We start from the raw sequence: 12,830 nt of genomic DNA, 5'->3' as shown, positions 1-12,830 counted from the left end.
TCATATCGTTTGATTTAATTTCCTGTAAATTGGCAATTACAGATCTGTGAATTATAGAAGTGCCATTGTGATGCTGTAGTTTCTACTGCAAAATCCTAGTGTTAGGATTTTATTTTAATTGTGTTTTGTTTCTGGACAACAACTTATTTTGCAGAAATTCCTGCCTTAGAAAATTGGATTTATTATTGAGCTTTTCAAATTGTGTTCATCAAAATAGTGTTTTTAGAGAAAGATACTGTAAATATGTGAACTATCTTCTGGAATTAAAAGATTTGCTTAATTTAAAAAAAAAAAAAAAAAAAGAGTTGTTTTTGTTTTACATATGTTAGTCTGGAGTTGATCATAGCTGTTAATTTATAGGGGAGGAGGGAAAGGGCCAGTTGTTTTATACGGAAGAGTGATTGTCTTACCTGTGTAACTAATGGTCAGAGATATTTTGCTGAAATTTTACTGCTCTTGCTGAAGAGTATGTGGGCATAGCAAGAGCTTCACTAGACTTCAACTATTATGGCATAAACTGAAGCTTAGGTGAGACACATAACACAGTGTTCTGCTACCTGATGACCTTTGTTTTCAAAGGAAGTCATACCCCACTATGTATGTACTTTTTTTTTTAATAAGCTCATACACAGATACATAAAAATCCACCCTTTAATATCATAGTATATTTCAGGTTGGAAGGGACTTCTGAAGGTCGTTTTACTCCATCCTCCTGCTCAAAGCAGTGTCAACTATGAGGCAGACCAGGTTGCCCAGGGCTTTTTCCAAGCTGGTCTTGAAAACTCCCAGGAGCGTAGGCTCCACACCCTCTCCAGGCAACCAGTTCCATTGTTCGAAAAGAGTTTTATACATAAATGTATATTTTATTATTGGCAAAATAAACTTTCCTTCTAGCCTCACTTGCTGATTTAATGAAATGTTCTTTAAAACTGTAAACAACATTCTTGTTTGACAAAAATGCCTACTTTGAAAATGGAAAACTTCAGTAGTTTCAGCTTTTAACTGCAGCTTGCTGCCAATTGTATCTCAAATTAGATGATTTTTTCATAGTTCTCAAAATACTTAGCAGCACATGTCAAATAACCAATTCCACGTTTAGAGAGAATAAAACTGGACTAAGAAAGGACAGTTTGGCTGACTGACCTCTGTGCTTTGCTGTAATCTTGTTCTTTACTGAAAAAGGTGAAAGCAGTTGCATTGTCTATTCTGTATCTTTTCTTCCATATTCTTAGTGCTTAAAAACAGCAGCTCTTGTACATAATATTGTTTCTGCTGAGTGAAGTCTTCTTTTCCTTCCTTATCCATTTAGTCTCCCCATCCTTCCATACATCCCTTCTGAAGCTTGCTATATATTGAAAACTTTCTGAAGTAGGCTATAGACTCCTTAAAACTTTTCCATGTTATTGTGTCCATCCATATGGGCCATAATTTCCTAGGCTGAGCATTCTTGGGAAAGCACTCTGAAGGAGTACGTTGGCTCAGAGTTGGACTGACAGTGTTTCAGGGATGCTGTAAACCCTGTAGCCAATGCCTGGCCTTGTTACTCAAGCAATAATAAAAAGGACTTGGAGCCAAAAGAGAGTGAGTTCCAAGGATGACCTTAAGATTTCTTCGTGTCATACCAACTGCAGGTTACAGTATGTCATGTGCAATGTGTAGCTTGAAAGACTTTGCAACTTTGCCTAAGAGGAACATGGGAAGTGAGGAGGCTCAAAGGTCCACCCTACCTCCCGTTTGCACACTTTATTTTGCTGTTTTATGTGGCTGAGCATATTGCAGTATTATGTACATATGTACATATCTACAGATTACAGTACAGTTGAGCTGTGTGAAGTCGTATGATATTTCTTTTGTACTTTTGAAGATCAGTATTGTTCCTTGTCCTCTGTGACATCATTCCTAGTCATTTGATACATCTAATAAGTTTTCGAAAGGCTGCTATTCTTAATTGGGATAAAGAACTAGAAATACTTCCACTTTTTGTATTGGTTATAGCTACCTAAGATCCGTTATGAGTAGGATTACATCCAGCTATGTAATAATGTGACTTGTTGAAGTTCAGGTCAGTGCCAATGGCTGTTATGTTTGTCCAAGCAGAGAAGCAGATACCTTCAAGTCAATGAAACTCTGGCTATGATAGGGGCGTAGATCCTATATAAATCCTACAAAAGAGGATTTAATTATTATTAGCTTGCCTTGAACCCTCATGTAGGTGTACTAAAACAGTATAAGTCACAACAGTATGCAGCTCTTTTGTACCACTATAATGGCATGGGCAGACACAATTTATAAGCATATTTTTTAATTATGTGATCATTATTCACATAAAGGGATAAAGAAACATCTGAATATTTGCACACAGGAGGAATCTAATAACAAAAAGATGCCAACAACCGAAGAAGATGAGCACAAAGAACACCCACCAAAATAAAGTAGGATGACCAGTAAGACAAAAGAAAGCAAGGTACCTAGTATTAACAAGAGAAGACTACCTCCCACACTTTTTTTTTTTTTTTTTGAGGGAGCAATAGCATAAAATCACCAAATATAAGCAAGGAGAATTTGATGAGAATTTGAGGAAGACATGCTCATTTAAACTCCAGCTCCTCTTGTCAGATGGCTCAATACTTACCAACTTGACCCCTGTGGCTAAGAGCCACCAAGTACCATAGCTATTGGTGCTAACTACGTAGCATCAGTGCTATAATACTATGTGCTCACTGCTACTTTAGCATGGGAGTGTTAAAAGCTAACAGTTCCATGTGTGAAATGAGGACATTTAATACTGTGTAAGAATTGACCATTGCCAAGAAGTTTAAAACAGGGCAGATTGGTCAGTCTTCCATCACAGTAACTGATTCCCTGTTGCATATGCACACATATGCACTCAGACCAGTGCACACATTAATTTATTTGCAAAACAAACAAACAAAAAACACTTTTATAAACCTTGAACTGTATTTATTCTTAGTTACTCAGTGGAAAACTGTTACTTTAACTCCTGGTTTCTTCTCGTGCACTGGGACTTCTAAATCAGCTTCAAATAACTCTGCAATTTTTCTACATGAATGAAGAATACGTACAGTTGAGCAGGTATTTGTTTAGACATAAGTGTCCTGAATCTGCCGCCTCTTTCCAGAGCAAATGGTTCTCGGTTCTTTGGAGCTTCAGCAGAAGTTTAGAGTAGATTTTTCTAATAGTGAGTTATCAGATCAAGATGAGTGATAGTTCTTTGTTTAATTTTGTTTTCCCACCCTAGAGGACAGTTTTGCAAATATGAATTGATTTGCATTACATATTGTGAACGTTAGAATAATCAGCATTCTGTTTTATCTAAAGATCTGTATTTATGCACTATGATCTTAATTTTATAAATATTCTTTGGCTGCTTGGTAATTTAAGCTTTCTAGGGTATATAAGAAAAATCTGAACAGTGTGCTCTGTGATCAGTTGTCACTGTATTCCAAACAGGTTCATATTCTCATATAAATTAGTGGAAAAATGTATTTGTGTTTTATATATTATTTTTAAACTGGCAATTTATCAAGTGCTTTTTCTGGGAATTTCAATGCTTATTAAATTTCAGATTATGTATTTTGAGTAAGCTGGAAACTTAAACTTGTTTCCATAAGTATGGCTGCAGGTAAACAACCAATTTTAGTCCAGAAAATAGCTTTTGCTTCTGTCAACATGTTGTTTATTTTCTCCCTGAGATAAAAAGTTCAGTTTTCTGATATTTGTACCGAGATAAAGTCTGTAAACAAGATTAATATAGTGTGGAAAAGGTTGTCAGCAGCCCTGGCAAAGGAAATAAGTTGCCTGTACACAGAACATACTGTAAACTGAATAAAAGTGTCAGGTCCACCATGAGATAATGTGATCATGAACCTCTAACAAAGCATGACATAGGCACAGTTGGCTTTTCTTATAGCCATAGTGTAGAAAATGGATTACTATATTCCAGGGATACCCACTGGAATAGCATGAAAACCTCATTTTGAGATTAATGCAGGATGTAACTCTTGAGAGCTGAGCTACATGTTTACCTATGGTGTTAAAGTAACAGTTTTGTTATTAATCTTAAAATTTAGGAATTGCATATTAAACAACTTAATCATATTTTTAGGCCTGCCTTAGTGAAATCATGTTTCTTGCTCTAATTATTAGATGAATGATAACGTAAACATTGCATAAACTTTGGTCACTGATTCATTGTTACCACATGTATATGTTCAGCCTCAGTCCACCTAGTAAAACAATAAACTGCAAACGCCAGTAAAGCACTAGGTGCTGCCTCCCCCCATGTGTGTTCTGTGCTCAAGAGAATCCTTGAGACAGCAAAATTATGTAGTTGCCCTGATTTCCTCTACTGGGGATTTATATGCCTGCAAGATTTATATGCTTCTTTTGAATCACCACCAGCTAGAAAAGTGACAGTACTTGAGAGTTCCTTGATTTGGCCCCTTGTGACAGCATTTTTAAGGTCAAAGAAACATAATTTAATCAACTATTTTGAAGCCATGGAGCTTTTAAATTTTTTAGCAAGTGTTCTTTGAAAGTTTTCCAGATTTGGAGCTCCAACTGCCCTGGCTTTTCAGAAGATTAGATGAGTAGAGATAGTTTTTTTTTTCTTTAAAAGTTGAACGCATTGTTCTTTTAATAAAGTGTAGGCTGTTTTTATCTGTGAATCTTTTGCTTATGTACTTTTGGCAAGCCTGAGCCATATAAACGTATTATTGTTGAATTTTTGTGGCCTTCTTTCAAAACTGGCGGAACGTCTGACTTCTTTCCCACCTCTGGTCATCTCCTGCATACAAAACTATGTCCAAGCAACAGAAAATCGGTTTCTGCATTCTTTCCAGCAGAAATTCTGCTCTATTTCTTCAAGCATGAGTTTCATTAGGAGGTCCCTAATCCTACTTTTACCTATCCGCATGTGCAGACAAATTAGTTCTATTAAGCAGATTATAAAAATAAAGCTGTTTGTCTACTTGAATAATACCAGAATATTATCATCTACACATTACAGCAAAAGTCTGCAAGTGTTGTCACGCATTCTTAAGATCATGTTTAGATTGAACAAATTATGTTATTTTGGTTTCAGTGTATATAGGGGACTAGACAAGGACTGCAGTATAGTGTGGTAAAAATAATTTTATCTTTGCTTTTTATTCTATATTAACTTGAGTTTCAAATCTTAGTGTTGGGGATGCAAAGGCATTGTGGGAGTGGTTTTATTAGTATGTTGAATAGAATTTTTCAAAACACGAAACTTTCATTTTTCAGAGAGTAAGTGCATCGGGAGTTTTGAAAAGTACCTTAGGCCCCAGACATCTGTGAATGGATGACATCTGATCAGAATTAGACTTAAAAGACCTAAAGACTCAGATTTTACTTAAAAAAAAAAAAAAAAGAAAAAAGAAAAGAAAAAAAAAAAAGAAAAGAAAAAGCAGGTATTGCTAATTGCATTTGCAAAATATAGACAGTACATTAGATATACAGTGTTTAGTACTTGCAATGTGATTCCTTAATAAACAATCTCTATGTTCATGTGCTGCCCTGTAATTCAAAGACAACTTTTTTTTGCCTATTTTTCTCTTTTAGATAACTCCAGGACCAGGTGGTAGCAGGAAAACAGTTCACTTGTCCCAGGATTCTCTTCACCATGAGTGAGTACTGGTGATGAGACTTAACACTCTTTTTATTACTGTTTGCATTTACAGTGGTACCACTTTCCCAAAGCAACATTCTACAACTGTACAAATGTGATAAGGGATCCTCAGCTCAGTTACATAATGGTCTTTATTTAATAATATTTATAATCCTTTGTAATTCATTTTATATTTCTTAATGAAACATGAAGTTCAGTGCTTTGTAAATGTGTTTTTATTAACCTGCTCACTGTATGCTTTTCTAAAAAGCAGCACCCTTCAGTGCTCTGAAATAAGTTAGATATCAAATGTAATGGGTTGTTTAAAAAGACTTTTATTTTTCTCCAAATTAAAGGATTTCAGAAATGCCGAACTTGAACAAATGAAAATAAAAAAGCCTCGCATTCTTGAATCTTAAAGGTGGTATATCGTTTGAGGAAGAAGGTTATCATGAATTCCGCAAGAAGATACTAGTTATTCAGAAATATGTAAATAGGAAATGTCATTCAGTTTATTTAGGCACTCCCGTGTGCAATCAATGTGAACTGTTATTCTGACTAGCTGACAACATTAGCAGAATTATTTCTTGGTAATCTCTTTTGTATAATTGTGTTAAGAAGATGCAAGTTCTCCATATTTCCTATATTTTCCAGATCATACACCTAAAGCACGGGCACAGATGATTAGGAAATAATGTATTTTGGGATACACAGACCACATAACTTGCTAACGTGCATGTTGACTGAAGAGGTTTTGATTCCTTAAGTTATTTCTACCGTAAAGGAATTCAACTAATATTTTATAGTTTTCACTTTTTGTTCATTTTATTAAAACAAATAAATAACAGTAATTTAAGTGAATAGCCAAAATTATAAAGATGTGTGACATAAAGATTCATCCCTCATTACGAGGGTTATTACTCTTTATCAAGGTTTATTTAATGTCTAAATGCGAAACAAAAAAATATAGCACAGCAGTTTCAATAGAAATAAGTAGCACTAATTTTTTAGTCTGTAATCCATTGATTAGCTACAAACTGGCAGAGTGTTTGTGAAGGATGATTCTACACATACTCTAGTCTGCTGCTCCTCCTTGAACATTTGCTTTTGACAATCAGCTACAAGGATTTTAGATGTAACCCATTATAATTCTTTGCTTCATTAGCTTTCTTAAGATATTGTCTGGATGTGCATAACCTTTTTTTGGGGGGGTCACTAAGATATGCTACTTTTTTTTATTTCATTTCATCCACTCAAAGTTGTGTGTGCATGAAATCTCTGTTTTTTTTTCAGTTTTTATTTTACAGTAACAGTTGAACTATTCAGTGCAGTTGATGAACGTGTTTCATATCTAGCATATTAATGCTTACTAATTTTTATCTCAAAGTATACTTTCAACTTTAATATTGTCATTCTGATTTCATTTCACACTTATTTGCTTTAATCATCTTAAAAGTATGAAAAGGTTTTAGCAATATGTAGGTTTCAGTCACAACTGGTCTCGTATGGTTATGTACTCACAATACAAGATTGAGAGGGTGGACTGATGATCAGCTAAGAACTTTCAGATTTGTGATTAAAAAAAAAAAAAGTTCAGTAATTTAGATCAGGCAATTCCATGAACTTTGCTTCTTCTCAAAGTTTACTTGTTAAACTAAACATTTTAGTGTCATTAGGTAGCTTCTCTACCATGTTGTGGGGAGAAAAAAAAAGGAGTATTCAATTTAACAACTCATGAAAAAGTGTGACCCAGGTTAAGCTTATGAACTTTGTTTACACTTTTAGAGGAGCCATACAATCATAATTGCTGATAATGTGATGGTCTTTTTGTGTATTATTATAATTGATGGAATTATTTTATCCTTTACCCAAAACCCATTGCTTACTTACAGGAGTAATGTATAGGTACTATATATAATTTCAGATCCCCTTTCTTTGAATTTTTTCCTTCTCCTCTTTATTTTGCAAGTGTCAAGATTTGCCCATGAGTTTGTATAATGCTTGCTACAGCTACATACAGATGTTAATTCAGCTCTTGAGATCAAAGTCTGTATGCGAACCAATATTAATATTCTTTTACTTCTGTTGAAGAAAAAGTCAAAAAGTCATGTTGTGAATTCTTGTCCCTCCATATCAACCCCTTGGTCCAAATTTTCATCTCTGTGAGATAAGGTTGCTAATAGCTAAAATTGTGCAATTATATGTAAATCCACTGAATCTACTGACTTTGAATGTCACTTTAGATTCAGACTCAGACCTGAGTCAGTAAAGTAATGCAACGATTACCAGATAGTCCACAGTATATAAAAATCTTTCCAGCTATAATCATTAAAAAGCAACACCAGGATTAAAGACAGGATTAGTTTTATGTATAGCATGTGCATTATACTATATTAAAATATTATAGTTTATATATTATTTTAGCTTCTTTGAAAAAATATAATTGCCTATAAAGCTAGTGGCTACTCAAAAGTGACATTTGTAGTGCATTCTTTCAAAGCTGAAACAGACTTTGAGCGTTCAATAAAAATATCCCATTAAAATAAAGCATAGCCAAAGGCTGTATTTTCCTGGCAGACAATAAAATACCCAAAAGCACGCACAGACTGGTCATATGACAGCATGTGCTTTGTTAGTTATATTGTTAAACCTGTCTTTTCTTTTTCTTCCACAGCCATTGGTTTAGCCCTGGGGCTAGGAAGGAACATAGCCAGGTAAGAACCGCTTTGATCAAAAACAGTTTACTTGAGATGTATTAAGGAATTTAACTAACTGTAATCCAGAGGCAGCAGGCTAATATTTTAAGAGATGATGAGCAAAACAAGTATAATTCCATATTTCCTTGTAAGAAAATTTATTAACAGTGATGCATTTCAAAAAGACCTTTAGGTAATTAAAAATCTTGAATCAGTAACTTAATTGCAGTTGTTGCCTTGAGTTTTGACAGGTTAAAAGAAAAATCTCTTATTGCATTTGGTTGGTTGGTTGTTTTTTTTTTTGTTTGTGTGTTTGTTTTTAATTTATTTTGTTAATAGAAATATCTCTAAATATTCTGTTTCTCAAAACACTGCAAAGCAAAATGTTTGACTTGCAAAATCAGGAAATACAGAAGGGGGACAAGAGTGGGCAGGCTTCTACAGGATGATCTTCAATTCCATTTTTTTTAAGATTTCATTGATTAAAAAGACTACAGCACTCAAAAAGGAGCTGTTAAATTTCCATAATTTCTAGCTAAGCAGGGTGTCATGATGCAGATACTGTGTGAGGAAAAGCTACAGGTTTCCTTCCTGAGCCTCTGCAGTGTAGTCCCTAAGAGGCACAAGACTAGGGATGTGCTCAAAGGCATTAGCTTGTTTTCAGACGTGGAGGAATACCTTTCTTTATGGATGGTTGTAAGGTCCAACCAGAATATATTGTCTAAGAACTTAAAACTGTGAAAATAAATCTGTTTTTATAGTTAATATCAAATGTCCAGTAAAAGTAACTGAATCTACCAATGCACCAAATCTACTGAATGCACCAAAGACTGTGGTTCCATGGTACATTTTTCAGTTGGCAAAATTTGTTATAACACAGTTTATTCAATCAGATCTGTGCCAATTCAGTAGTACATTTACAAATTTAAATAATTTGAAATTTCAAAAGGAAATAAGATGCATAAACTCTTTTAAAACGTTCATCATGGAATGATCCATCATGAACACTTGTAACTCCGCTAAGTCAGAGTTTAATCAGCATGTTCTCTTTTCCATGCCCCACACTTCTTTTAAACTCCAGTGAAACTAAATCTCTGAAAGTTATTTTAGTTGCTCAGAACTGTCAGGGTGGAAAAAAAAAACACAATACAGTTTAGCTGTAACTTGAGAACTTCTGACATGTTGCAGGAGGCTGACTGACACTTATTTAACGTCTAAACAGACAGCTTTGTGTGATTCACATTTAACTGGCATCATTTTTGAACATACTTCCTGGTAGAAGAAGTGCAGTAAAAATAGCATTTTAAATATGAGCATGCTTCATCTTGGGGTATCTTTATCCTATTCCTGAAATGCTATAAGTAATCAGATTTCCTAGATTAAAATGAGTCTGAGTGTGTTTTTTGTTTGTTTGTTTGTTTTTAAGTGGGTTTTCTAATATACTGGTTGTCTTTCTTAATAGAGTATCATCTTTTCTCAGTTAATAGTAGCTTTAGTTTTAAATGTTACAAGTTTATTTGGTACTACCTAAGAGATGTGGTTTCAGAGATTGTCTTAAGTTCACTCTATTCATAACTTAGACTGAATTCATGAATTCTGAAGTAAATCTTAAGTCATCAAATCATGCATGAGCTACTGGTGCATAATTTTTTTAGATCAGTAAAAGAAATGAGAATGATGTTGCAATGTAATTATGACAATTTTGAGAGCCTACAGAATTCTCACTGAAGTTGTGAAGATCCATACCGTATATAAGTGTTTAATACATCCTCTTTAAATTTATTTCTGAAATTAAAATTATTACATTTGCACACAAGTTCTTAACATCTGGCAGGTGATCTGTATTTTTACATGCCATAATTGCACTTTACTTACCAGAGGGTGCTGATAATAATAAAACTGTTCTCCTTAGCCTCATCATGAGACAGACATACACTGTATGATAGTCATACTGGTAAAACATGTGGCTACATTTAAATAAGAATTGCAATTGCCCTGATTTGTTGACTCTAAGAAAATGAAAAAAGTATTTTGCAATAATGTATAAAATAAATAAAAATAAAGTGTCTTTATATGTCCTTTGCCTTTAAAAATAAGAGTGTACTAGTTTACTGCATCTGAAAATTGAATAGCTGAAATGACAAGGAGCACTCCCTGTACAACAAGCAAGTATGGTTGGCCAAGTTCGTGACTTCCTAATTTCTAATGGACTTTTAACTGTGTTTCCTTGGATATTAGATCCATTTATCCATAGTCTGTTTTGAAACAATATTTTATTTTATGCTTTATTCAATATATGATTAATATGATTTCTCTGCTGCAACTTTTTGCCTTTTTTGCTGTTACTGCCACTTTACCCATCTTGACAAATGTCACGATGCTGGAAATAGACTTCTGAATATTGGAGATACTCTGAATGAAAAGTCTTCATTTATTTATCTAAAAAGGAGTAAATCAAAGATTGTTCCAGAAGTTCAGTCAGTACTATAATTAAGTGACTTCTTCATTACCCCTGTTTCATTACTATCGTGGGAAGTTATAATAATGTGTTTCTGTTGCTTCTGCGGCTTTCAAATTGTAAAAGCTCCTGAGGCTTAGAAGAGTTTACAACTGTTTCATAATTGCTTAGATACAAACACCAACCTCAATATTTTGTAGGTGTTCCCCAACACTTTTTATTTTGAAAATTTGAGTGTGAAAATTATAAAATTTTTCACATAAGTTAAATGTGACATTGTGAATGGGCTTCTAATCTGCTTTTAGAGTGCTTAATGGTTTTCATTTTCAAGTATTTAGTAATTTGTAATTGGTAGATATTTGTGTATGTATCTTGCAATTTTAGTTACTACTGTAAAATTTTATTAGGTTTCTATCACTTTTAGAGTCTAGGGTAAAACTATTATTGAAAGATTACTCAAAAGACAGGAAAGAGTGGCATTGTCAGGGTAACATTTCTGAAAAGCAAATAGAGGCATTGTTTGTGAAACTGTTCTGAACATTTTTTGAATAGCTTCAGCTCTTGCGAGACAACCGATCGGACAGAGGACACAAGAAGAACAGCTCTGTAAAAACAGCTAGCAGGTAAGTTAATGTTGCAGCTCTCATTAAAACTGTTTTTGCAGTTGTTGATTTAACTCTCAAATTTTTGTATTAGAAATGACGACATTCTTTTGGGGTATTCTTCATTTTTCTTCTGCTCTTGTGATTTACTTTAAACAATCTCAGTTATATAGCATAATCTTTGTATTACTTACATACATATATATAAATATATATTAGATTTTACTTGAATCTGTATCCAGTTTTACTTGTTAAACTCAATCTCTTTAGTAAACATCAGAATTAAATGGATACCAAAACGAATTTTGTGCTTCTGGCATGTAAGTTAAGTGTTGAAAATGTATGAAATTACCATTATGCATACATGCTTTTGATATCAAGAAGATAAGTCAAATACTATAACACTTGAATTGTTCTTATATCATGTTTTGACAACAAAAATCTCATTGTGAAGACTTATTGAAACAAATCTAGTCTATCTTCCAGCTTGCTTCTTCCCCTTAAAAAAAACAAAGGAGTTAAACACTGAACTGGTAGGCAGTAGTCTAGGAGTCTGTTCTTAGATGTTTTTGTTTTTTGTTGTTTTTTTGTATGTTATCTGCTGAATTTATTCTGCCAAATGCTATTTTAACTCTAGTATTTTCAAAAAATGAGAAATTATGAAAATGTTCCCCTTGCCACACATAGTACCTTACACAATTTTTATGTTGTTGTGTAAACCTGATGTCGTGATACCAAATGGCTTGTTTTGAAAAACTATAACAGATTTTTTTATAATAAAATACTATGGTTTTGAGTGAGACTATGAACTTGTCTTTCAAGCATTTGCCTTTTAGTGTATATGTGGTTATAGTGAAATTAGTTTTTCATATGATTAAATAATAGTTTTGATGAATAGCTGGAAAGTTGATTCCATGGTTCCCTCAAAAATATGCTCAATAAGTATGAATCTATTTCATTGTATAAAAGTTCTGGTTACACACTTTAAAGTATTGTTTTTGCAAGTGCTGGTCATTCATTTTCAGAAACAGATGCTATGTCTCTTAAGGAAAAAAAAAAAAAAAGTTTTGCATCAGGTTATTTCACAACAATTATTTGTGTTTTTACAGAAAACCATCATTTTCTCTGTGTACCATGGAAACTTTGTCAGTTCTTGGGAATGACTTTAAAGACTAGTTCTCAGGTTTTTATGGCAATGATATTTTTTATAGTCTGACTGCTGTCTTTGAATATCAAGTAATTATTTATAAGATGTATATTGAACAAATTTTAACACACTTTCAACAGTTCAACTACTGAATATAAGAATTTAATTTAATTTGCATCATGTGCAACTGTACTTTCTGTCAGGCCAATAACATTTCTAGTGACTACCTTCTTCCTACAGTTTAGATGTTCGTTAACCTAATATTTCACTTTTTATC

General features: G+C 33.5%; 1 protein-coding gene across 2 annotated transcripts in view; it reads left to right on the top strand.

The window, feature by feature from the left end:
• Positions 1-12,830, top strand: part of GPATCH2 (G-patch domain containing 2) — a 114,267-nt gene that overhangs the window by 73,223 nt on the left and 28,214 nt on the right. Inside the window, exons 6-8 of one of the 2 annotated variants that reach the window (XM_084283768.1) lie at positions 5,605-5,669; positions 8,325-8,364; positions 11,357-11,427. In XM_084283768.1, coding sequence (XP_084139894.1) covers positions 5,605-5,669; positions 8,325-8,364; positions 11,357-11,427 — 176 coding nt within the window. The remainder of the gene's footprint in view (positions 1-5,604; positions 5,670-8,324; positions 8,365-11,356; positions 11,428-12,830) is intronic. The other variant, XM_084283769.1, reaches the window with a different exon arrangement.

Source organism: Netta rufina (genome assembly GCF_964035555.1).
Source record: "Netta rufina genome assembly, chromosome: 3".
NCBI lineage: Eukaryota > Metazoa > Chordata > Aves > Anseriformes > Anatidae > Netta > Netta rufina.
The sequence above is the reverse complement of the archived record's forward strand: the minus strand, read 5'-3'. Positions and strand labels throughout refer to the sequence as shown.